Below are 23,961 nucleotides of genomic sequence, written 5' to 3' on the forward strand. Positions count from 1 at the left end.
TACAAAGACGTGAAACTCACCGAGTGGTCTGGGGTGTTCACTGATATGCTCACACAAAAATCGCTGTAAAAGATGCTTTCCAACAGGTTTTATCGTAGTTTTTGTCCAACTCCATTGACTTAAAAACTACGATAAAACCGTCTAGCAGACGGGGCTCTAGCCTGTGTGATCATGTTTAACACTCCCTCCGGGAGGCTAGCGGGCACCCGTTGATGGCCCATGCGTGCAGGGACCATAGCTCCGAGCGAGGGTGCCAGATCGAGCCTTTGGCCTGAGAGAGGAGGTCTTTCCTCATCGGTATTGGCCACGGGACAGTGCTGGTCAGCTGCATCAGGACTGGGAACCAAGCCTGGTTCGTCCAGAGCGGAGCCACAAGCAGCACTGAGCATCCGTTTTCCCGTGCATTGCCCTTTGTGGTTGTCCCTCACGCATCCAGCTCCGCTTGGACTGCATGTGTTGTATTAGGTGTGGTTGACGATACACCTGTACGCATTTCCCGATATCTTTGCTCCTGGGAGATCTGGAGTTATGGATACTGTGGGCTCAGCCTCTGAGGTGGCCCAGCTCATAGGTTCAGGTCTCTCGACCGAGGTCGTGGAGACCATACTCCAGTCTAGAGCTCCCTCCACGAGAAGACTAAATATGCATTGATATTTAAACTGTTCTCTGCCTGGTCCAGAGAATGCCTTCTGAATCTTTTTTCTGCCCTGTTGGTACAGTACTTGATTTCTGTAATGAATGTTTCTTTGCTGGGTTATCCTTGAGGAGAGATCCTTAATTTTGTCTTCTCTGTGGTACATGAGGCTGAGGCACCTCATGCACCTTGTATGGTGATAGTATTTCTTCACCACGGATCGGGGTGTATTTCTAGGTCCTTACTAAATGTGTTGGTCATTTGTGCTGCAGGCCTTCTGTCCTTCACCTTTATTAGTGTCTGTCTAGAAATCACTTTGTGTCAACGCCTAGGCAGGATCACACACTCATTTAAGAGGAGCTCACCACCTAAGTGGACATGTGCATCTCGGAACTTCACCAAGATGAAGGCAGCCACCATTCAGTGGGCCAACCTCGCTTGGAAACAGCCTTCCCTCTCTGCATTTCTTCGGAGCCCGGGGCCAGCTGAGAGCCAGTGTCTGTCCAAGGGTTGTCCGCTCAGACAGAAATAACATAACTGGCAGAGGGACAAATCTGGAGAGGCAACAGATGTAACTGTGTTGCCCCGAAGTGGTCCCTTTCCAGCTGGACCACCAGGGGAAGGAGTCTCCACTTTCCCTGGCCATAGTTGTCGTGAGGCTCGTCGGCGGCACGATTGAGCAGGCCAGAAAAAAACAGGCCCGGGATGATCTGTTGTCACACAGGATGTGCCGCTCTGCCACGGTCACCTCGGGACTTGATCATGAAGCTAGTGCTGAAGCGGTCTTCATATGGAGGAAGCCAGCGGCTGCGTCTGCCATTTGCCCCTTCACTTCTACCTAGCACCAGCTGAACACACTCTTCTTGAAGAGACGTGCTGGACCGAGTCCTTCTCCAAACTGAAAAAAAGATACTCAGCCCGTGGGTGAGATTACTCTCTCCCAGTTGACCTGAAGACCCAACTGGCTATGGAGCACTCGAAGGGTAGGGCCTTGTACTGATACTTCGCACCTTTGAACGCAAGAGCACATAATGGTCTGTGGAGCGGAATTATAGAGATCTGAAGTACTGTTCTTCAGGTCGAACACTGCAGGCCAACCTTGGGGACAGAGCATTTGAAAATGCATCTGTGTTAGCAACTTGAACGGAGGCTTTCTAAAAAGGGACCGTTTCAATTGACACAGGTCCAAGATGGCCATGACCCACCACATATCTAGGGTACAATGAAATACGGGTTTATAGAAACTTCATATTCATATCAGGTCTTCATATCAGCTGGAGGAAGAGGCTACATTGCGTCCTTCTCCAGTAGGACTGCGACGTGCGCGCACAGGACAGGAGCAGTGCTCAACACGTAGATGTGATGAATATCACTTATCTTAGGAGCATTTTAGCTCAACACCTAGGTATGATGAATAGCACTGAGCCACGTGGAAACCAAGCGAAATGAATCGCAAGCCGAGTCTGATGGTATAGTTTGGCCATCTGGACCGGTTGGGAACCATCTTTTTGGCTTCTACGAACCGGGGCAGGGGCCAGGTAACCACAGACGTACCCGAGGTGGGGCAGCGAGGTGGAGGACAGGGACCTGGCTCGGAAGGCCTGGAGATGGCCGAAGCAGGGTCTGAGTGTGGTGCACGGCTCTTACCTGTCTCCACGAGACGGCCAGGGATGCTTGAGAAGGCGGATGACCGGGTCCTCAAACTGCATTTAGGTGCTGGCTGGCGAACAAAAGAGGGTTGGGGGGTGCAAGGCTTTGCAGGGTCAAACACCGCCATCTAGCCCTCTTAGGGCCCAGGAAGGGAGAAATTGCTCTTTCTTTGAATATGTGGGTGCCGCTGGCTCCACTTTTTTGGGAACCAGCGGCGGTACAAACACACACACACACACAAAAACTTAACTCGGTCCTCCTACGAGTGAAGGGAGTGGTCGGTGACCATCTCCAAGAGCATTCCTCCATCCCTGGGTGGCCCGCCTCAGGTTGAACGCTTTTCACTGTCGCTTGCCACCTGTCTTGGTATGCCTGAAGGGGGCGGGGCGCCCCTTCTGCGGCCGGATCCATGCTGAGACCTTGGTGGAGGCTACTGCGACGGTCCAGCGGGAGCAGAGTCGGCTGCAGATGGGCGCCCTCGGCGACGAGCAGACAGAGGATCTGCCACCGACAGACAGGTGGATGCAGCAGTAGATCATCGGGGCAGGATGTGCTGGATGGACTCCCTCTGCTTCTGGGCGGCCAAGAACTGCTGGGCAAAGGGACCGCATCACCGAACAGCACAACTTGAGAAATGGTAGAGTCCAGGAACCGACCCTTGTCTGCTTCTCTCATATCCGCCTGGTTGAGCCAGACATGGCGCTCCTGGACCACAACGGTGGACATTGCCAGACTGATCGCGCGAGCTGCAAACTTCGTGCCCCGGAGGGCGAAGTCAGTTGCAGTGCGGAGCTCACCCATGATCTCACGGTCTGGGCTACCCTCGTGCATGCTCATGAGTGCCTGGGCCTGGTGGACCTGAAGCAACGCCATGGCATGCAGAGAGGAAGCGGCTCTCACCCAGAAACGCACGGATGGAATGGCATCTTGAAAAAGACGCAATCGCACCCGTGTTGCCTTTTTAGAAATGGGACCGGTCACCAGTGTGGGAGCACACAGGGAATGACCGCGGCAACACTGAGTTCAGCGAACTGAAAACAGTGAAGCATTCACTTTTTCGCCCTCAACCAGCCGTCAACACACACACAAACACAAAAATATGCTTGCTGTTAAAACAGCACTTGAGAGCTCAAAGCTCACGACCACCTCTGCACTGCACTGTAGAAACCACCAGCACCGGGAGAGTCTTTGCTCAGACTACAAGATTTGAAAAGATTATCGTGCCAGAGGAAGCGTCTTGATATGATTCCACCATGATCACATGATCTGACGCAACAGATCGGAAGCGGAAATATCTGTCCTTCATATCAAGTCATATTCATGAAAAGGTTGCCGTCCAAAGGAAAGCGAAATCTTTAAAAAAAAATCCTTTTAACATTTAAGGATATTTCTAATGAATGGCGTCAGCTCTGGTCAGTAGCTACAATTAATCAATGTCATTGATCTCTATGAAGTGACGCATCAGCTTCAGCGTTGCCCATGCTCCGGATTGCTGCTCAGCTAAGCCTTATAAAGTGGAGCTCAAAGTTAAAATTAAATATTAAAATAATTAACAGCTTGCTTCATTACATATATCTTAGAATGAATCCGAATTTTTTTACATTTCTGTTGAATGAACAGTTTAATGACACACTCAAAGGCAGTCCCCTGCCACCACCTGATGGCGTAACAGTGTAACTGGACTGAGTGACAGCCTGTCTATAACACACAGAGATGAGCAATGACGATACTGGTGAAATATCAGCAGAAAGCCTTTCGTAAAGTGAGATTCCAGGATCGGAACTAACTGTTATATAACAATGGTCTAACAAGCTTATTGTCAGGTTTGTGTTCTGTTATTATATTATGTGGACCCTTATTTTGGCATAGTATCTTCTGTTTACTCCACTTTTTTTAGTTTCGGTTTCATTACTGAACATGTACTAGTCTTCGTGCCTGCTGACAACAACGTAATACTATTTATTTAGCAGTAAATAAATAAATAAAGATAATACCGCATATCACGCTGTTGAGTCACTCAAAATTACCTCAATGGAAATTCCTTCACCACAACAGCCCTACTTGTTTCTTATTGGCTATTATGACAGTACTGACGTAATCACAATCTTGCTCATCTCGATAAATATCAAACATGTTTGATATGATCGGGGCAAGCCCGATTTGTGTGAGAGCAGATCAGGAGGTGTAAGATTCGATCTGTGAACACCTCACATTACCAGATAATCTGCGCCGAACATCGGAACCGATCAAGGTCCTCGACAATATATATTCTCCAATTCTCGGGAGGGGGAAATCGGGCATAATCGGGCAGCCTAAAACTCCTGTAGTGTGAGCCAGGCATAAGCCACCACGTGATATATCACGGGTGGGGACACACACCAATTGTGCGTGCATTGTTTGGGAGTGCAGCACACTCAGGCCGCTCTCAATGGAGCTGCTTGTGAGGATTGTGAGAAATTACCGATCCGCTGCGCTCCTGCACTTCCGATGTTCTCCCGCCTCGTGTGGAAGCCCACCCAGCGGCTTCCTCCTCACGAGTGGAGAACCCGATGTTTGAGGTGTCTGCTTCCGAGAAAGTGGATGTGCTCAGCATCGAGGGCGGGGATTTTGGAGATGACTCGCCACTCCATTTCCCTGCATATGAGGAGCTGGTTTAGTTTGTTTCTCGTGCCGTGGACATATTTAAATATCAGCATAAATATAATTTATGGCTAAATCTGTCGGGCATCAAGGAGAAAGATAGGGCTTTGATCCTTGTTGCCCCGATTTCTCCTTCTGGCCTGTTCGATGACGCAGTCAACACTGTCATCAACAGGTTTCATGAGGTGAAAAACAGTCTGCAGCTTTCAAGCAGTATTTACCTTGGTCAAAATCCAAGAATTCTGCCCCCAGTGGGCAGCCACAGCCATCTACCAGCTTCTCCGCCTACAGACAGGTGCAATAGGAAAGCGTCGGTTCTAGAGATTCCCTTCAAGGAGCCTGGGGGCACTCTCAGCCGAAGCCTCAGTCAAAGCAGGGCAACCAGAGGGCCGTCCTGCAGGCGAAAAAGGGAAGAGGTCCTAACAAATGTAGGACCTTTTCAGGCTGCGCCACCCTCGACCTGTACAATCCTCTGCGGAGCCCACAGGATATCGATGTCGGCTTCCCGCCGTCAAGTGCACTTCGGGACGCAACGGTTTCCAGCAAACGCACGCTGCACAGGCTTGCAGCCAGGCAGCGCTCACATCCGCACACCAAGAATCACTTTCGATCTAACCCTGCCGGGGAGCCGCTTCAGGGGGTCGAGAACGAATCTCGAACAATACATGAAACCAGCCACGAGAGGTTGGTTCCCTTGGTAAAATATTAAATAGTAAAGCATGGAAAAATCTAACGAATATTTCTCCTTGGGTCCTGCGCATCATTCAAAAGGTTTACAGACTGCAGTTTGGTTTCCGCCCACCGAAATTCAGCGAGATGGTTTGGACTGCAGTCAACCCAGAGCAGGGTCTGGTATTGGAACAGGAAGTAAACTCCCTGCTGGTAAGGCCATAGAACGTGTTCCTCCGCCGGACAGGGAGTCCGGGTTTACAGCCGTTACTTCATAGTTCCCAAGAAGGATGGGGGGTTGCATCCAATAATAGATCTCAGGCACTTGAATCGGTCTCTGAATAAGAAGCGTTCCAATATTGGGTTCTTCCATTTGGCCTAGCTCTCTTCCCTCGCACATTTACAAAATGCATGGATGCAGCTCTAGCTCTGCTGAGGGTCCAGGGTATCAGGGCGCTAAATTATAATGACGAATGGCTTATTATGGCCCAGTCACAAGAGCTGTCAGTTTGGCATCAAAATTCTTGCCAACATCTCAACACTCAACACGAAAAAAAGTGTGTTGGCACCAGCCCAGAGAACTTGGTCACGATACGGACAAAATTGTCTCCTAAATGGATCGAGTCCATCCTGGCCACGGTGACCAGGATAAAGCTAGGCCAAGCCATCAATGTAAAACATTTTCAGAGAGTGTTAGGGTTCATGGCAGAAGCATCCAGCGTGATTCCATTCGGCCTGCTGCATATGAGGGCCCCCCAGTGGTGGTTGAAAACCAAAGGGTTCTGCCCGAGGGGAAACCCGTTCCGCATGATCAGAGTTGCGCCTTTGTTCCCTATCTATGTAGAAAAAACGTCTCAGGTTATGACTGTAACCCTAGTTCCCTGAGAAGGGAAAGAGACGATGCGTCGATGACGCTTTGGGAACGCCTTTGTGTGACTGAGTCTGAAGCACTACTGTCAACTAGTCCAATGGAATGAATGAAGCGTCAAGGGGCGGGTGACGTCATGACCATGAAGATATAAAAGCACATCCGGTGCAATGCTCGCGTAAGCTTATAGAGCCGAAGCAAAGTCGATCGCAGGGATGCAGGAAGTATGGCAGGGAGACGCATCGTCTCATTCCCTTCTCAGGGAACTAGGGTAACAGTCATAACCTGAGACGTTCCCTTTCGAGGGAACTCGCGATGCGTCGATGACGCTTTGGGAATGATAATACCCAATACGCCATAATTACAAAATGCCAGATGATAAAACTGTCGGCAAATTAAGTAAAAAGCACCTGGGATCCTGGGGCAGCTTCCATATCCAGGCTATAAAACCTCACAAATGTTAGCGGCGAGGACAAACCCACCGCATCACAAACCTCCTGAAGGGAAACACCTGATAAGAGGGCTTTAGAGGCCGCCATACTTCGGGTAGAGTGAGCTCTGACCACCAAAGGACATGGCTGGCCAGAGGACTCATATGCAAGAGAAATAGCCTCGACTATCCACTTACTGATTGTCTCTTTAGAAGCAGGAATACCTTTCTTAGGTGAACCAAAACAGACAAACAACTGATCAGATCTCCTCCACGGGACAGCCCTGTGGACATAAGTGTCCAGTGCTCGCACTGGACACAAGAGATTCAGTTTTTCCTGGTCCGAAGATGTAAACGGAGGAGGACAGAGTGCCTGCAGTACAATAGGTCTTGAAATATTGGTTGGCACCTTAGGGACGTAACCCTGCTTAGGGTATAAGAACGCCTTAACCATACCCGGTGCAAATTCCAAACAGGTGGGAGACACAGAAAGAGCCTGAAGGTCTCCGACCACCCTACTTCGAACTGCAGGCCTCAACCTCAAGGTGCCACGAAGGAAACGAATAATCAGGGGGTCTCGACCCAAAGATGTAATACCCACAGGGGCATGGAAAGCCGCAATGGCCACCACGTAAACCTTTAAGGTAGAATGACATAAACCTGATGTGAAACGAGACTGGAGAAACTCAAGTACTGTGTTGACTGAACAATTAACTGGATCTCGCTGCTGTTGGTGACACCAAGACGTAAAAACTTTCCACTTAAGTATATATAATTTCCTCGTGGCTGGAGCTCTGGAGCTAAGAATAGTCTCAACGACCTCAGTCGAGAGACCACTCTCAAAAAGTTGGGCCCCCTCAGAGGCCAAACCCATAGGTTCCAAATCTCCGGTCGGGGGTGAAATATTGTGCCCCCTGCCTGAGACAGAAGGTCTCTCCTGACAGGAATCTCGAAAGGAGGGCCGTCTAGGAGATGAATTAGGTCCGCAAACCAAAAACGACTCGGCCAGCGTGGAGCTACTAATAATAGACTTACTCCGTCCTGGCGGACTCTCTCCAGAACTCCTGGGAGCAGAGCAACAGGGGGAAATACGTACAGACGTAGCCTCGGCCACGTCTGTACCATAGCGTCCAACCCCAAGGGGGCTGGTTGCATGAGGGAGAACCAAAGTGGACAGTGCGTCGTATGCTGAGACGCAAACAGATCCACTTCTGCTTGGCCGTAAAATTCCCAAATGAGCTCCACCGCCTCGGGGTGGAGTCTCCATTCCCCTGGCCTCAGCCCCTGCCTCGACAGGGTGTCTGCTCCTATATTCTGGTACCCTGGGATAAACACTGCCCTCAGGGAGAGTATCTTCCCGAGGGACCACAAGAGGATCTGGTGTGCCAGTTTGCAGAGTGGACGCAAACGCAGACCCCCCTGTCGATTTAAATAAGAGACCACCAAGTGTTGTCTCTACGGACGAGCACATGATGGCCCCTCAGGTCTGGGAGGAAATGTCTCAACGCATTGAAGAAGGCCATCATCTCCAGGCAATTTATGTGCCAAGAGAGATGATGGTTCCCCCACAGACCCTGAGCTGAGCGGCCTTCCATTACCGCTCACCAGCCGGTAAGAGAAGCGTCTGTCGAGATAGCAACTCGATGGCGAGATAGCAACTCGATGGCAAAGAGCTCCCAACACCGGACCATGGGACAGGAACCAATGTTTCCTCCATACAATCAAGGCGCGGATGCACCACCGCGTGATCTTGATCATACGAAGTTGGTTTCCCCTCGGGGAGAACCCTCTGGTCCTGAGCCACCACTGCAAAGGTCTCATTTACAGCAGGCCAAAGGGGATCACATTGGACGCCGCTGCCATGAGGCCTAACAGTCTCTCGAACTGTTTTGCAGTGCGTGACTGGCCTAGCTTCAACTCTTTTGTGGCTTTGATGATAGCAGCTACACGAACGGGCGATAGTGTGGCCCGCATCGTGACTGAATCCCATACCACACCAAGGAAAGTGGTTCTCTGTAGTGGAGAGAGCACACTCTTCTTTTGCATTGTGTCTCAACCCCAATTTCTTCATATGAGCGAGAACGACATCTCGATGCCGAACCGCTGACTGTTCTGATACCGCCAGAATCAGCCAGTCGTCGATGTAGTTCAGAATGCGTATGCCCTGCAGCCTGAGCGGGGCCAGAGGTGCATCTACGCACTTCGTGAATGTGCGGGGTGACAGAGCTAGACCGAATGGAAGCACCCGATATTGGTATTCTTTGCCCCTGAAAGAAAACCTCAGGAACTTCCTGTGTTGAGGGAGGATGGAGATATGGAAGTAAGCGTCCTTCAGATCTATTGTGACAAACCAGTCCTCGGATCTGATTTGATTCACTATCTGTTTGAGTGTGAGCATCTTGAATTTCAATTTCATGACCGCACGATTCAGCAAACGAAGATCTAAAATTGGACGCAACCCCCCATCCTTTTTTGGAACAATGAAGTATCGGCTGTAAAACCCCGATTCTCTGTCGGGGGAGTACACCTGTTCTATAGCTCCCATTGCTAAGAGAGAATGAACTTCTTGCTCCATTACCAGAGCCTGCTCGGGATGTACTACCGTGAGTAACACCCCGTTGTAACGAGGCGGAGGAGAACCGAACTGGATTCTGTAACCTTTCTCTATTATCTGCAGGACCCAAGGAGATATATTCGACAGATTCTTCCACTCTGTTAGAAATTCTACTAAGGATACCAGTCTCTCGAGACTGGCCTCTGGTGTTAAAGGAACAGCCACTTCAGCGACCTGAAGCAGGAAACAACCGAACTGACTGTTTTTGAACCCCCCTCAGAGGGCTCACGTCCGATGCAATGTCGAGTCGACACTGCGCCGAACTTTCGCTGGATACCACTGCGCCCTGAAGCACCAAGGGTGGCGGGTTTGGCAGACCGGTCCCATGAGGACCCCGAAGTGGAGCGGGCACCGTATTATGAGGTGTACACCGCTCCACCCCGGTTGGGGCTGTCCTTGATGGTCTGATGTACATAGTGTCAGGACCTTTTCTGAGCCGAAGCCTTCCTAGCCATAAGTACGGTCCTCAGATCCGGCTTAGACTTAGCCAACTTCGGCTGAGAATGTTGGCTCGGTCCCCAAGATTTATTCGGGGGAGCACGAGACAACACTTATTTTTTGTTGCACACGGTGCGAGGAGCTTGGCTGGGGGTGCTCACGCCCAGCATCCCCAGGGGGATGGACTCGGCGAGGAAGGAATTTTTTAAAAGCCTCAGATTGTTTTTTATTTTCTTGAAATCTTTCAACAACCGAATTCACTGAGTCACCAAAAAGACCAGAGAAATAGGGGCATCTAAAAGAAAAGCCCGATCTTTATCTTTCATATCTGTCAGATTTAACCAAAGATGTCTCTCAGTAGCTACGAGGGCTGCCATAGACCCCCCAATAGCACGGGCGGTCTCCTTCGTAGCTCTGAGAGAAAGATCTGTAGCCCGACGAATTTCGTCGGGACTAACTCCCTCACTCCTATCTATATCCCCCAGCAGATCTGCCTGATAGGCTTGGAGCACTGCCATCGTGTGCAGACAGGCTCCAGCTTGACCTGCTGCCGTATAAGCCTTACCCACTAAATTAGATGTGGTCTTTAGTGGTTTATTCGGCAACACGGGATCCTTCAGGGACGATGCTGACCCAGGAGACAGATAGCTCGCGAGCGTCTGTTCCGCTGGGGGCATCGACCCATAACCAAAATCTTTCAGCCCCTTTATATTTGAATACGTTTGAACGTGGGGACTAAAAAGACATGACGAATATGGTTTATTCCATGATCTACATAGCTCACTATGTAGATCAGGAAAGAATGAAAGGGCCCGTGATTGAGATGAAACATTAGAAGTGAGAAAACGCTCGTCTAATTTGCTTTTAGGACGGGAATCTCTCTTTTCTGCTGGTCAGTCAATACTCAACTTATCTACAGCATGAGTTATCACCTCAATAAGCTCCTCATGTGCTGGGGAGAGGGATGGCGAATCCTCTCCCCTTATTGAACTTTCTTTTTTTGTGTTTGTGTCACTCTCACTGATGCTCAGTAACTCTACCTCCTCAGAGCTAGAGCACTGAAGCAACGGGCTCTCTTCCCGGGCGGAAGAAGCCGCAGTGCGGGCTTCCGACACCGGCAAGAGAGCAATGGATCCTTCGGGTAAAGGAGGAGAAAAGGCAGAGCCCGTCCCCAACCCCGCCGAAAGATCCATTTGCGAACCCCAAGTGAGCCTTCTCCGAGCTGCCTCGGCAGCCGCGGGTCCAGAACCCCGAGGTTCGCGAGCCTGTCCATCATCCTCAAATGTGGACAGACGGGAGCGGAGCATGCGGAGCGGGAGACGCTCACAATGCTGACAGTCAGCCCCCTCGAAGGCTGACATAGCATGCTTCACTCCCAAACAAACTACACAAAGCTCATGTGTATCTCCACCCGTGATATAACGAGGGCAAGGAGAAGCACAGGCTTTGAATAGTTGTTTCACCATAATACAATATAAAGAGAGACAGACAACAATAAATATAACAGACAGTTTTGACACAGAGCGCTTTGCTGAGGCACAAAAGCTAACGCGAGCATTGCACCAGATGTGCTTTTATATCTTCCTGGTCATGACGTCACCCGCCCGTGACGCTTCATTCATTCCATTGGACTAGTTGACAGTAGTGCTTCAGACTCAGTCACGCAAAGGTGTTCCCAAAGCGTCATCGACGCATCGCGAGTTCCCTCGAAAGAGAACCTTGGTTTCTGTCCCAAGGTCCCGTGCTGGGAGCATCATGTCGCTGGAAAGCCGTTTCGACAGACGCCTCCCTCACGGGCTGGGGCAAGATGTCTATGGCAGGACCAACATTCCTCCTGGCATATAAATTGTCTGGAAATGCTGCCGGTGTCGGTGCCAGAAATGCTGCCGGTGCCACATAAGTGTGCCTGCTTCACACTGGAACAGACAGTGCTCATTGTGGCATAGTGGGTACTCGTTCCCCTAAGTGTCTTCATCGACGCAGTTCGAGTTCCCTCGAAAGGGAACGTCTCAGGCTATGACTGTGACCCCTTTTCCCTGAGAAGGGAACAAGACACTGCGTCCCTTCGCAAACGCCTTCCTCTGCCTGGGAGCGACTTGCTTCATCACAGAAGCTATCGCTGTTGTGTGCCGGCGTCCCTTTGTAGCTTCCATGGATGCCGTCACATGTTACTTCATGACCCAACACCAATCACGATTGGCTTAGTTTCATTCCCGCTTCAAGAGGCGCTGCGCTGGGGGACGTTCCACAAAATATCGTCATCGACGCAGTGTCGAGTTCCCTTCTCAGGGAACAAGGGTTACAGTCATAACCCGAGACGTTTCCCTGGAGATTAATAAACTTTTCTAATCCAATCTAATCCAATCTACTCTACTCTACTTTCATCTAATCTAATCCCTGGTCGGGTTGCTCAAACAAACATGGCAATGTTTTAAAAGAACTACAGAGCCACAGTGTGTAACACTTTTCAGTTCATCTCACTTTTAAACATCAAACTACTAATGCCTTGCTTATAGCTGACTCTGCATATGATGCTGGAATAGAAGCTTTAAGTGATTATCAGTTTTAAGGAAAACATATTTAGCAAGAGGCTAATGCTAATGAAGCTGCTTTGAAGGATGATACAATGACAAATATATTGGACCCAACAGCAAAAGCAATAGATGTAATTGTTATTATTTGTTTCATATGCCAATAAATTAGCCAGGTAGAGTACCAGTTTATTCTTTGAGGTTCAAATGGACGGTGGGAAATATTTGTAAACAAAAAAAAATATGTTTTTGTTGCTTGAAACCCTGACTAACATATGTGTATGAATACATTGATGTATGACTTCTTTAAAATAACTTTGATAGAACTATTCGCAGCTCTCAGATTCTTTGATATGAATGGTCTTTCTCTATGTTTGAGAGCAGCAGATATTTTATTGTTAGATATACAGTAAATAACTAAAGGTGTTTTGTTGCTCCCAGTATGTCATTGAATAGATGAGCTAATAAAATGTTGCTCTCACCCGTCAGCAGTGTGATAAGCAGGCCTGCTGCTATAGTTCCAATAAAGCCCACTGCACTGTAGTACAGATAGGACATGGAGTACCATGAATCAGCCAGCCAATACCTGAACACAAGACAGAGATAATTTACATCATATTAATTCATTCCAATTCACATTTATTTGTAAATGTCTTTTCACAATACACAACATTTCAAAGCATCTTTACAGAAAATGCATGAGTCCAACATTACAATTTAGACTGATTTGTTATCAGAGGTAACTGTCTGTTACATAAGTAATGCATTTCAGAAATTTACATATAAAAAAATCACAGTCAAAATCACAATGTAATAATTTAAGGCAGAAACAATGAGCTCATTGAAGTAATTAATAATTTTTAACAAATGATTATTAAATGATATTAAAATGAAAGTGCAGCATGTTTACATTTGTACTGTAAAATATAGGACTATCAATAGATTTTTATATTGTATTATATTATAAGAACTTTTTAAATAAAAACGTCTCAGGTTACGTGTGTAACCCTGGTTCCCTGAGAGGGAACAAGACGCTGCGTTGAGATGCGGTGGGAGTACCCCTGTGTGATTTTGTCGTAAGGCACGTGTATAATCAGTCCAATGGAAGAGTGAGACGTCATAGGCGGGTAACATCATAGACCAGGAAGCTATAAAGCACCCCTGAAAACAAACCGCAGTAGCTTCTGATAAGCCTGAAGCAAGTCAATCAGGGCATGCTGGAAGTATGGCATGAGAACGCAGCGTCTCGTTTTCTCTTAGGGAACCAGGGTTACATACGTAACCTGAGACGTTCCCTTTCAAGGGAACTCGAGCTGCGTTGAGACACGGTGGGAACCCCATACCCACTACGCCAAAATGACAAATGCCCGTTCTGTGTGAAGTCCTTGTGCACACTAAGAAGCAAGCAACCTAGCCCCAGGAGTGGAGAGGTCTAAGTCATAAAATCTGACAAATGTATGTGGGGAGGACCAGCCTGCCGCATTACAAATATCCTAAAGGGAAACACCTGAAATCAAAGCCTTAGAGGCAGCCATACTCCTTGTAGAATGGGCCCGAACAGCCATAGGTGAAGGCTGTCCGGCCGCTTCATAAGCAAGTGAGATAGCCTCAACTACCCACTTGCTCATTACCTGTTTCGATGCAGGGCAACCTTTCTTAGTTGAACCGAAGCAGACAAATAACTGCTCTGATCTACACCACAGGGCAGCTCTGTGAACGTAGGCATCCAAATCCCTAACGGGACATAACAGATTGAGACTTTCCTGATCTGGGGTATTAAAAGGTGGAGGGCAAAAAGCCTGCAGCACAATAGGGCCCACGACATTAGTCGGGACCTTAGGAATGTAACCCGACCTAGGGTGTAGAAATGCTTTGTAGAAATGCTTTTGTAAATCTAGGCCGAACGGAAGGCCCCGATTGGTATGCTTCGCCCCCGGAAGCAAACCTCATGAACTTCCTGTGATGAGGATGTATAGATACATGAAAGTAAGCGTCCTTCAAGTATATTGTTACAAACCAGTCCTCGGACTGAATCTGTGATACAATCTGTTTGAGTGTAAGCATCTTGAACTTGAGTTTCTGAACTCTGCTGTTTAAATGATGCAGATCTAGAATAGGACGCAACCCCCCATCCTTTTTGGGAATGATGAAGTAACGGCTGTAAAACCCCGACTGTCTGCAGGGAAGAGAAACCCTTTCTATAGCCCCTTTTTGCAGAAGCGTCAGTACTTCTTGCTCCATAACCAGAGCCTGCTCTGAGTCCACCACTGTGGGAAGAACCCCTTGAAATCTGGGCGGACGAGAACCGAACTGAATTCTGTAACCCTTTTCTATTATGTGCAGGACCCATAGAGAAATATTTGGCAGAAGTTTCCACGCTGCCAGAAATTCCGATAAGGGAACCAGTCTCTCGAGACTGGCCTCTGGATTTGATTGAACAATCATTTCAGCGCCCTGAAGCGGCGAAACGGCAGGGAACCACCGAACTGACCGTTCTACAACCCTCCTCAGAGGATTGCACGGGGACGCTGACACCTCGGCGCCCTGAAGCGGCGAACCGGCAGGGAACAACCGAAGTGGCAACGCTGTGGCTCTCCTCGGAGAGTCGCCCCCCGGAGGGTGCCAAGGAGGGATGGTTCCTCAGAATTGTTCTTTCCTGGAGGGGACTACCCTCAGAAGCCTGATAGCCTTGGCGTCAGGACTTCTTCTTCTTAGACCAAGCTCTCTTAGAGATAACAGCCCTCAGATCTTGTCTATCTCTAACAGGCCTGGGCTGCGACCGCCACTCAGGAACCTCAGATTGAGGAGGTGCCAATTCTCAAATTGGTGAACAAAAGCGTACCTATTTAATGTGACAGTAGTCTTTTTTTACAGTCAAACCTTTATAATCTATCCAAAACTAATCACAAAATCTTGTCTAAACATTCATATTTAGTCTGTAACATATTGTGTATGATAAGCATATACATGTTAATTTGCAGTTTGTTGCTTATACAGACATTTTATTTCAACATATTTCAGTCTATTTTTATTCATCTTAGTAGGCTATAGCAATATAGTTTGAATGTGTTCATGTACATGTTTACTAATGTAGGTGCGAGAGTGAATGAACGGCACAGACACGCGCTGTATAACTGTAGTAAACAAAGCGCGCGCGCCTGTGCCGTTCATTCATCATTTAGCCTACACACAGACACGCAATTCATATTTAAGGGTAACTTCTCTATAGGAGTTGATGAAGATCGCATGATCAGTTTGCTGGACAAACAGATTCATTCGATTACGAATTAATTCCCTTAGAAGTTATCCACGGAACCTATATATTCTGGACAATTTGTATAGGAATTTTGAATTATAATTCGTTATGAATTGATTATTGATATATATAATTGATCTATTTTTGCCAATATGTGGGATGATTGATTATAAATCCGTTGTATTCAGTCGTTCATACAGCTTGGCAACGTATTATCCCTTTTTTGGGAGATTTAACGTATGATTATCTGGGTCAAACCGTATGAATAATTATTAATTGTGAAATTACTAATTTTTGAATACATATCCCCAAAGCCTAACCCAGGTTCCTTACAACGTGTCGAAATTTTGGACTCAATAGATACACAGACACACTTCTGTGGGCAGGTAAGATATGCTACTGCTGCATAAATAGACATACATAAATCCTGTAGCAGATCTAGGCAGGTGGAGCTGGGGGAGGAGGAGGGATTCAGAGGAACTCTGATAGTGTTCAACAACAAACACTGAGCCAGACTATTTAAATGTTGAGCAAGCAATCTCATTGGCTGCAGGATTAACAGAGGCCAATCAGTTTGTGCCATGCAGTAATGATGTAATTGCTTGCAGATTGCATGTTATGGTCCTGCACCCCAGAGTTTCATGACTCAACTAAATATGTATTACTTTTAAAAAGGATAGAAATAATCACTGTCAGAAAATGTAATAATTTACTTCAATTTTATGTTGGTCATTATTTCTAGTCTGTGATAATATTTTTAAAGAAATTGCATTCTTATTTTCTATAACAACTGAGTGCACTCTTGTACCGCATGAAATGGTTTGACAAACACAAATTTCTTTCCACAAAAGTGGGATCTTCGGTATTTTAACATCAAAAGAATGATAAAAGCAAATTGCACCTGTCAGAGGAGAGAGCGCTCACGGTGAGTGATGTTTGGTTGGATCCATCAGCTGTGATGCTGAAGTTGCAGCCTGCAGTGCTGAGTTCAAGAGGATGTGTGTTATTGCTGGGTGCTGGATAAATGAAAGCCCCCACACCAACCCAGAATGAGAGACTGATGCCCACAATCAATCCCCCAAATGCCCCCTAAAGATAAAGACCACAAATCACAAAGAATGTGAACAATATGAACTTTAGTGAAGCACAAATTAAAAATTGATTCATGTTTTATTTTACATTAACATTTTTATTTTACATTTAAATATGTTCCCCCCGAACGGTGTGTTTGTTTTTGAATGTTATACAAAATACAGTCCACATGCAAAGTAAAAAAAAAAAAAAATTAGATGGGAGGGGAGGGGAAACATTTTGTTCAATGCTTTTGCATTCTCTGGCAAAAGTTGTGTGTTCCTGAGAAACTTTGAGTTTGCTCGCAAAATCTTGGCTTTCCTTCGCAAAAAAACTTTTGCTTTTAGGGGCTCTGTAACATGTTTTATACTCATTTCAATTTAAATGGAGGTTCTGCAGATAAATAGGGGAAAATTGCTTTTGTTCAAATTTTATCTCAAGCTTCTGAAAGTAAAAATTCAAGATTTTTGTCTTATTTGTATATTTTACTATATAGAAAATGATATAGAATTCGTAGAAAAAACCTTTTGTAGCCCTATAGCTTTAATATAAAATGCACATGAAGTTTTTTTTTTTTTTTTCAAAAACCTCTTCAGCAATTACCAGCTATAATATTTACAATTTTACAAAGTAAAATTAGGAGATTTTACCTTTATGAAACATTATATATTGCATTTGATGTATGAACAACATGTCACTTAAAATTGACAGTTCAAAGTTGACAAATAAAGTATTCTTTTAAAATTCTAATGTCATTGGTAAATGGATAAAAAAAATAAACATTTATACATTTTGTTTGCTATTGTTTCAGATGTCTCTAGTACTTCAAAATTGAGAGAAAACTAAAAGTTAAATCCAACCATTATACATGTCTGTACCCTCCTTCACAAGTCTGGTATGAAAGTTTAGATTAACCTTTAGGTTAGTGACAGGAAACAGGATTCCAAGAGAAAACAGGCCCAGCATTGGGCCTCCACACATGCCATGGATACTGAGGGCCGCCTGAGGCACAAGAGGAAAAAGATACTCAACGATAGGAAATTAAGCAGTACCAGATAATCTGAACCCAAATGAGAATCTCATGAGCCACGTACCTGCACAATTCCTCCCATATATGATGCACCCACAGCCATAGTAGTGCAAGCCACACCAAACACCACACCTGAGCATCAGCAGACAATTAGTCAGTGTAGTAGTATTAATTGAAAAATTAAGTAGTTCTTGCTTAGTCAAGCATCACTATTACTATTCTTATATTTAGGGTTTACAAACCCCTATACCCTAAGTATGGAAATTTAGCACATTGTACACCATTTGTGCAATTGATATAAATAATTATGAAATTGACTTTGTCCTTTGAAAAGTTTTCACCTTGTGAATGAAAAACAAATGATACATTAGAAGCAATATCTAAATAACAGAATATGCATCAATGGCAACACGTTTTGCACAATCAAATGGATCACTAGATTAAGGCATTTCTAATCTTGTCAATTCATTACAGTATATCTTGACGTGAAACCATGGTTCATCAAATTCCATTTGTGAAAAAGAAGTGTACTGAACTGTATTAAATGTGTACTTACAGTAATCTTAAAAGTATATTTAAAAAAACTGTACTTAATATAAAATTAATTAAACAAAAGCCACTTAAGCACTTAAAGAGAGTACACTTTCATAACTGTTTCTTAACACATGTAACACTACTCAAAGGTGAACTTTGTAATAATGTAAAATTAAAAAGAACATTTTAAAACATTATTTTTTAATAATCTTTTGTTGTGCTTTAAAATAGTACACTTATTTTGGTGCATTGACTAACATACATGTAAATTACTTGCAGAATCGCAATGAAATATATTTAAAATGCACTAAATTACAACTTCATCATTGCAAATTGAGTTTACATTAAAAGTTCTCTTTTTAAAAGTATTCTAAAGCACAGTGTTCTCCAAGATCATTCAAATCTGTAAATATCATTCATTTATTGTGAAATGATCATTCTTTGATGTTCCAAGTGTTGAGTGTTTAACTTCTTCAATGATTTCTAGACCAACTTTATAAAGTTGTGCTCACATGAGTGTTCAGCTGCACAGGTTTTGTGTAGGTTCACTCTACCTGTTGATTGACCTACATCTGCCTGTTAAAATGTCAGGCGTTTCTTAATAAAATCTGAAGATCCAATGATCTGTTGCGTTTCCATTTCTGCCCATTTAAAGTGGCAGAACGAACAGAATTTTCCGGCTGTTTTTTTAGTTTTTTCTCTCTGTGACTAATAATGATGTAGTGATCCACTGAGACAAGTCTTTTCAGTGATAAATCTGCTCTTATGCCATATGACACAATTAATATTCTCATTACGAGAATCCTCTATTAAAGTCCTTAAAAGGTTTGAACACATTGGGTGTATTTACACAGTGCTTTACTGATCCAGTTGGCTGCTCGGTTGGACAGATCTCCAAAACACTGGCTCACGAAGTCCTCATACATTACTGTGGCTAAAGCATTGATACTGGCAGCTACTGTGCTGAAAAAGAGAAACAGAACATGTCTCCTTTTCTAGGTCAGAAGTATTGCTCAGCTATATGAAAAAATATGTTAAAAACCATTTAACGGCAGAGTTCACACAAAAATGAATACTCTGACATTATTTACTCACTAACTTTCTTGGAAATGACTTTGAAATCGAGAAATGAAAATTTGTATAAAATGACGCACACTCACATATGTCTCTATATCAGTGGTACCGTATTTTTAAATCTAAGAAACATCTTTATAATTAAACATTGTATTCAGGGTCTTAAGCAAATACATTATTTTTATTTTTATTTAAGCTATATTACTATATTATCGTATGTTACTGTAAACTTTTATAGGTAAAATGTCTGAAACTCATTGAGGGACAAAAGGACTTAGTTTTACCTCAGAGTTCCACTGAATGCACATGCGACAAATAACCCAGGCAGTCCTGGAAATGCCCCGAGAATTTCCATCACAAAATATGGCATGAGCTGAGAAGAAATGGATACGCTAACGTTAACGATATGAGCAATAGTAATATAGCAATACTTAAGTGAGTGCCACTAATAATACTGCTAAACAAATAACATTAAACTATATACGTGGATGTTCTAATGTTTAATTCAGGTGATTATATTTTAGAGGTTTATTTCAAATAAATGTATATGAGATAATCACCTGGTCTGGTGCAGAGACCAATCCACTTGACCAGGGGTCACAGTGGGAGTAGAAAGCGTACATCATTAGACCAGATATCACAGCACAGAACAAAATTATCCACAAACCCAGCAGATTCAGATAAAGAGCCCTAAGACAAAAGAAAGACCTTTTTTTATTAACTGAACTCGAAATATAAATGAAAAGCTGGTGCTTGAAAACTTGAATTTTCATTTAATGTTTTTATTCTAGCAGTATTTTTTTTTAAAATCAGAAATGCAAAAAGAAGTAGTAGTAAAAAAGGAAATTGCACCTAAGTTAAAGAATAGGTAAAAAATGTACTTCATTTAAAACGTCTTGGTTACGTATGTAACCCTAGTTCCCTGAATAGGGAACGAGACGCTGCGTCAAACTATGTGGGAACGCCCCTGCGTGAGTGCGTCCTGAAGCACGTATGAAATCAGTCCAATGGAGAGACGGAACGTCATAGGCGGGTGATGTCATCGACCAGGAAACTATAAAGCACCCCGAAATCACAACCGCGACAGCTTCTGATAGGCCTGAAGCAAGTCGATCACTGGCATGCAGGGAGTATGGCAGAACGACGCAGCGTCTCGTTCCCTATTCAGGCAACTAGGGTTACATATGTAACCGAGACGTTCCCTTTCAAGGGAACTCGAGCTGCGTCAAACGCTGTGGGAACGCTAATACCCACGTCGCCATAAGAGCAAGTGCCCGTCATGTGAAATCAGAGCGCACAGAGGACCAGAGCACCTGCGCCCCTGGAGTGGAGCTGAGGTCAAGGTCATAAAACCTAACAAATGTGTGCGGTGAGGACTAGCCTGCCGCATCAAAGACAACATGGAGAGAAACTCCTGACAATAAGCCTTTGGAAGCAGCCATACTCCTAGTCGAGTGAGCTCGTACAGCCAAGGGTAAAGGCTGACCAGCCGAATCGTAAGCAAGTGAAATGGCCTCAACCACCCACTTGCTCATACTCTGTTTAGATGCAGGACACCCCTTCCTGGGTGGCCCAAAGCAAACGAACAACTGTTCAGACTTCCTCCACAGGGCAGCTCTGTGGACATAAGCATCTAAAGCCCTAACTGGGCAGAGTAAATTAAGTTTCTCCTGGTCTGACGACATAAAGGGAGGAGGACAGAAAGCCTGCAGAAATATAGGTCTAGCAACATTAGAAGGGGCCTTCACCATACCAGGCGAGAATTCCAGGCACAAGGGGGGAACCGAGAGTGCTTGAATGTCTCCAATTCATTTAAGAGACGAAATAGCAAGAAGAAAGATAGTCTTTAAAGAGAAGAATTTCTCAGGAACCTCTTCAACAGGCTCGAACGGAGCTAGGGAGAGACCTTCTAGTACGATGGCCAGATCCCAGGTCGGCACCCTCGTGTGAACTGCTGGCCTCAGCCTCAGAAAACCACGAAGAAAGCGTGTTATAAGCGGGTGTCTCCCCAAAGAGACTCCACTGAAAGGGACATGGTAAGCAGCTAGTGCCGCCACGTACACCTTTATTGTGGAGGGGGATAGCCCTGAGGAGAAATGCTCCTGCAGGAACTCCAGCACTGCACCCAATGGGCAGTCAACTGGGTCCAGCTGGTGTTCTCCACACGAAGAAGTGAAAAGTCTCCACTTCAAGGCATATAACTTCCTCATGGAAGGAGCTCTGGAGTGGAGGATGGTCTCAACAACCTCGGTTGAGAGACCTGAACTTAAGAGCTGGGCCCCCTCAGAGGCCAAGCCCAAAGTTTCCACAGTTCTGGGCGGGGGCGAAGGATCGACCCACTCGCCTGAGAGAGAGGGTCCCTCCTGATCGGAATCTCCAGAGGAGAGCTGACGAGGAAAGACACCAGGTCCGCAAACCATACTCGGGCCGGCCAGTACGGGGCTACCAACAGTAGATAGACCCCGTACTGGCGAACCCTTTCCAGAACTCCTGGGAGCAGAGCAATCGGGGGAAATGCATACAGACGTGACCGCGGCCACTCCTGTACCATAGCGTTCAACCCCAGAGGGACTGGACGGCTTAGAGAGAACCACAGTGGACAGTGTGATGTCTCTCTGGAAGCAAACAGGTCTACCTCGGCATGACCGAAACGTTTCCATAGGAGCTCCACCACCTCGGGGTGGAGTCTCCATGCCCAGGGCCTCGGCCCCTGCCTCGACAGGATGTCTGCCCCCTGATTTAGATACCCTGGAATATAAATAGCCCTCCATGAAAGAAGCTTCTCCTGGGACCATAGAGGGATCTGGCGAGCAAGCTTGTATAACGGGCGCGAACGCAGACCTCCCTGGTGATTTATGTAGGAGACCACCGATGTGTTGTCTGATGAACAAGAACATGATGACCTCTCAGGTCTGGGAGGAAGTGTTTCAGAGCCTGAAACACTGCCAACATTTCTAGACAATTTATGTGCCACAAGAGATGATGGTCCCGCCACAGACCCTGAGCAGGGCGACCACTCATGTTTGACGGCCGTGAGGATCGATGCAATACGAGCAGGAGACAGGCATGCCTGCATCGTCGTCGAATTCCACATTACACCCAGAAAAGTGGTCCTCTGTAGCGGAGATAGCACACTTTACTTGCCATTCAGCCTCAACCCCAGTTTCTTGATGTGAGCGAGAACAACATCTCGATGCCGAGCCGCCAGATGCTCCGATTGAGCTAAAATCAACCAATCGTCGATATAATTAAAAATGCGGATGGCCCTGGAGTCCGGAGCCAGAGCTGCATCCATACATTTCATAAATATTCGGGGAGAGAGAGCTAGGCCGAACGGAAGTACCCAATATTGGAAAGCGCACCTCAGGAACTTCCTGTGTTGTGGAAGGATAGACACATGGAAGTACGCATCCTTGAGATCTTTCGTGACAGACCAGTCCTCGGATCTGATCTGTGGCATGATTTGTCTCAACATTTTGAACTTTAGTTACATGACGGAAACGTACAGAACTAATAAAATCAAAATTGGACGCAACCCCCCATCCTTCTCTGGAACGATGAAATACCGGCTGCAAAACCCGCCGTCCCTGTTGGAGGGAGGTACATATTCTATGGCCCCTATGTCCAACAGGATTTTCACCTCTTGTTCCATAACCAGAAACCTGCTCGGGGCTCACCACGGTGGGATGAAAGCTCCTTTTGGTCTGCAGGACCCAACGAGAAATAGTTGGCAGTAGCTTCGCGCTGCCAAGAATTCTACTAGAGGTACCAGCCTCTCGAGAATGGTTCCTGGATTTAGCTTTTTTTCGGGGCAATCAGCCCGTCGCCCTGTAACGGCGAACCGGCAGGGAACGACTGAACTGACTGCTCTAAGGCCCTCCTCGGAGGGGGCAGGCATCCCAGGGTCACTACGTTTCCGGGTGGCACCTGAGATATGTGCTCGCCGGAGACCGCTGCGCCCTGTAATACACGAGCTGGCAGGGTTAGCATAATGGTCCCCTTGAGGGCACCGAAGAGAGACGGGCACCGTAAAAAGAGGTGTTAACCGCTCTGCTTCGGTGGGGAACTGCCCTCGATGGCCTGAGCCCTCGGACGTCAGGCCTTTTCTTTGCAGCTTTCTTGGAAATAATGACGGTCCTCAGATCCGTCTCATCCCTTGAAGGCTGCTGTTGAGCGTGCTTTCCGTGTCCCCAGACTTTTTGTTGGGGAACACGGGAAGCAATGCTCTGTTTTTGTGTGGCACGGTGTGAGGAGCTGGTTTTAAAAGTTTGGGGCTGCTCCCGCTCAGCAACCCCGGAGACATGAGTCTGGCGAGGGAGAAGTTTTTGGAAGGCAGCCGTTTCTTGTATGGCTGTTTCCTGAACCCTCTCGACGACCGTGTTCACTGCATCGCCGAAGAGGCCAGATCAAGAGATAGGAAAATCCATAAAAATATTTTCTCATTTTCTGTAATATTGCTCAAATTGAGCCAGAAATGTCTCTCAATGGCCACCAGGACGCCATAGAACGGCCGACAGAAATA

The 23,961-nt window shown here is 46.2% G+C and overlaps 1 protein-coding gene across 1 annotated transcript in view; it reads right to left on the bottom strand.

The window, feature by feature from the left end:
- slc5a12 (solute carrier family 5 member 12) overlaps positions 1-23,961 on the bottom strand; it is a 46,656-nt gene that overhangs the window by 812 nt on the left and 21,883 nt on the right. The window contains exons 7-13 of the mRNA XM_077211447.1: positions 20,000-20,129; positions 19,724-19,812; positions 19,216-19,328; positions 17,896-17,963; positions 17,717-17,803; positions 16,632-16,819; positions 12,957-13,060 (exon numbers count right to left, since the gene is read on the bottom strand). Of these exons, the coding sequence (XP_077067562.1) occupies positions 12,957-13,060; positions 16,632-16,819; positions 17,717-17,803; positions 17,896-17,963; positions 19,216-19,328; positions 19,724-19,812; positions 20,000-20,129 (779 nt within the window). The remainder of the gene's footprint in view (positions 1-12,956; positions 13,061-16,631; positions 16,820-17,716; positions 17,804-17,895; positions 17,964-19,215; positions 19,329-19,723; positions 19,813-19,999; positions 20,130-23,961) is intronic.

Source organism: Siphateles boraxobius, unplaced genomic scaffold, assembly GCF_051911475.1.
Source record: "Siphateles boraxobius isolate OS27281-9 unplaced genomic scaffold, OSU_SipBor_1 65, whole genome shotgun sequence".
NCBI lineage: Eukaryota > Metazoa > Chordata > Actinopteri > Cypriniformes > Leuciscidae > Siphateles > Siphateles boraxobius.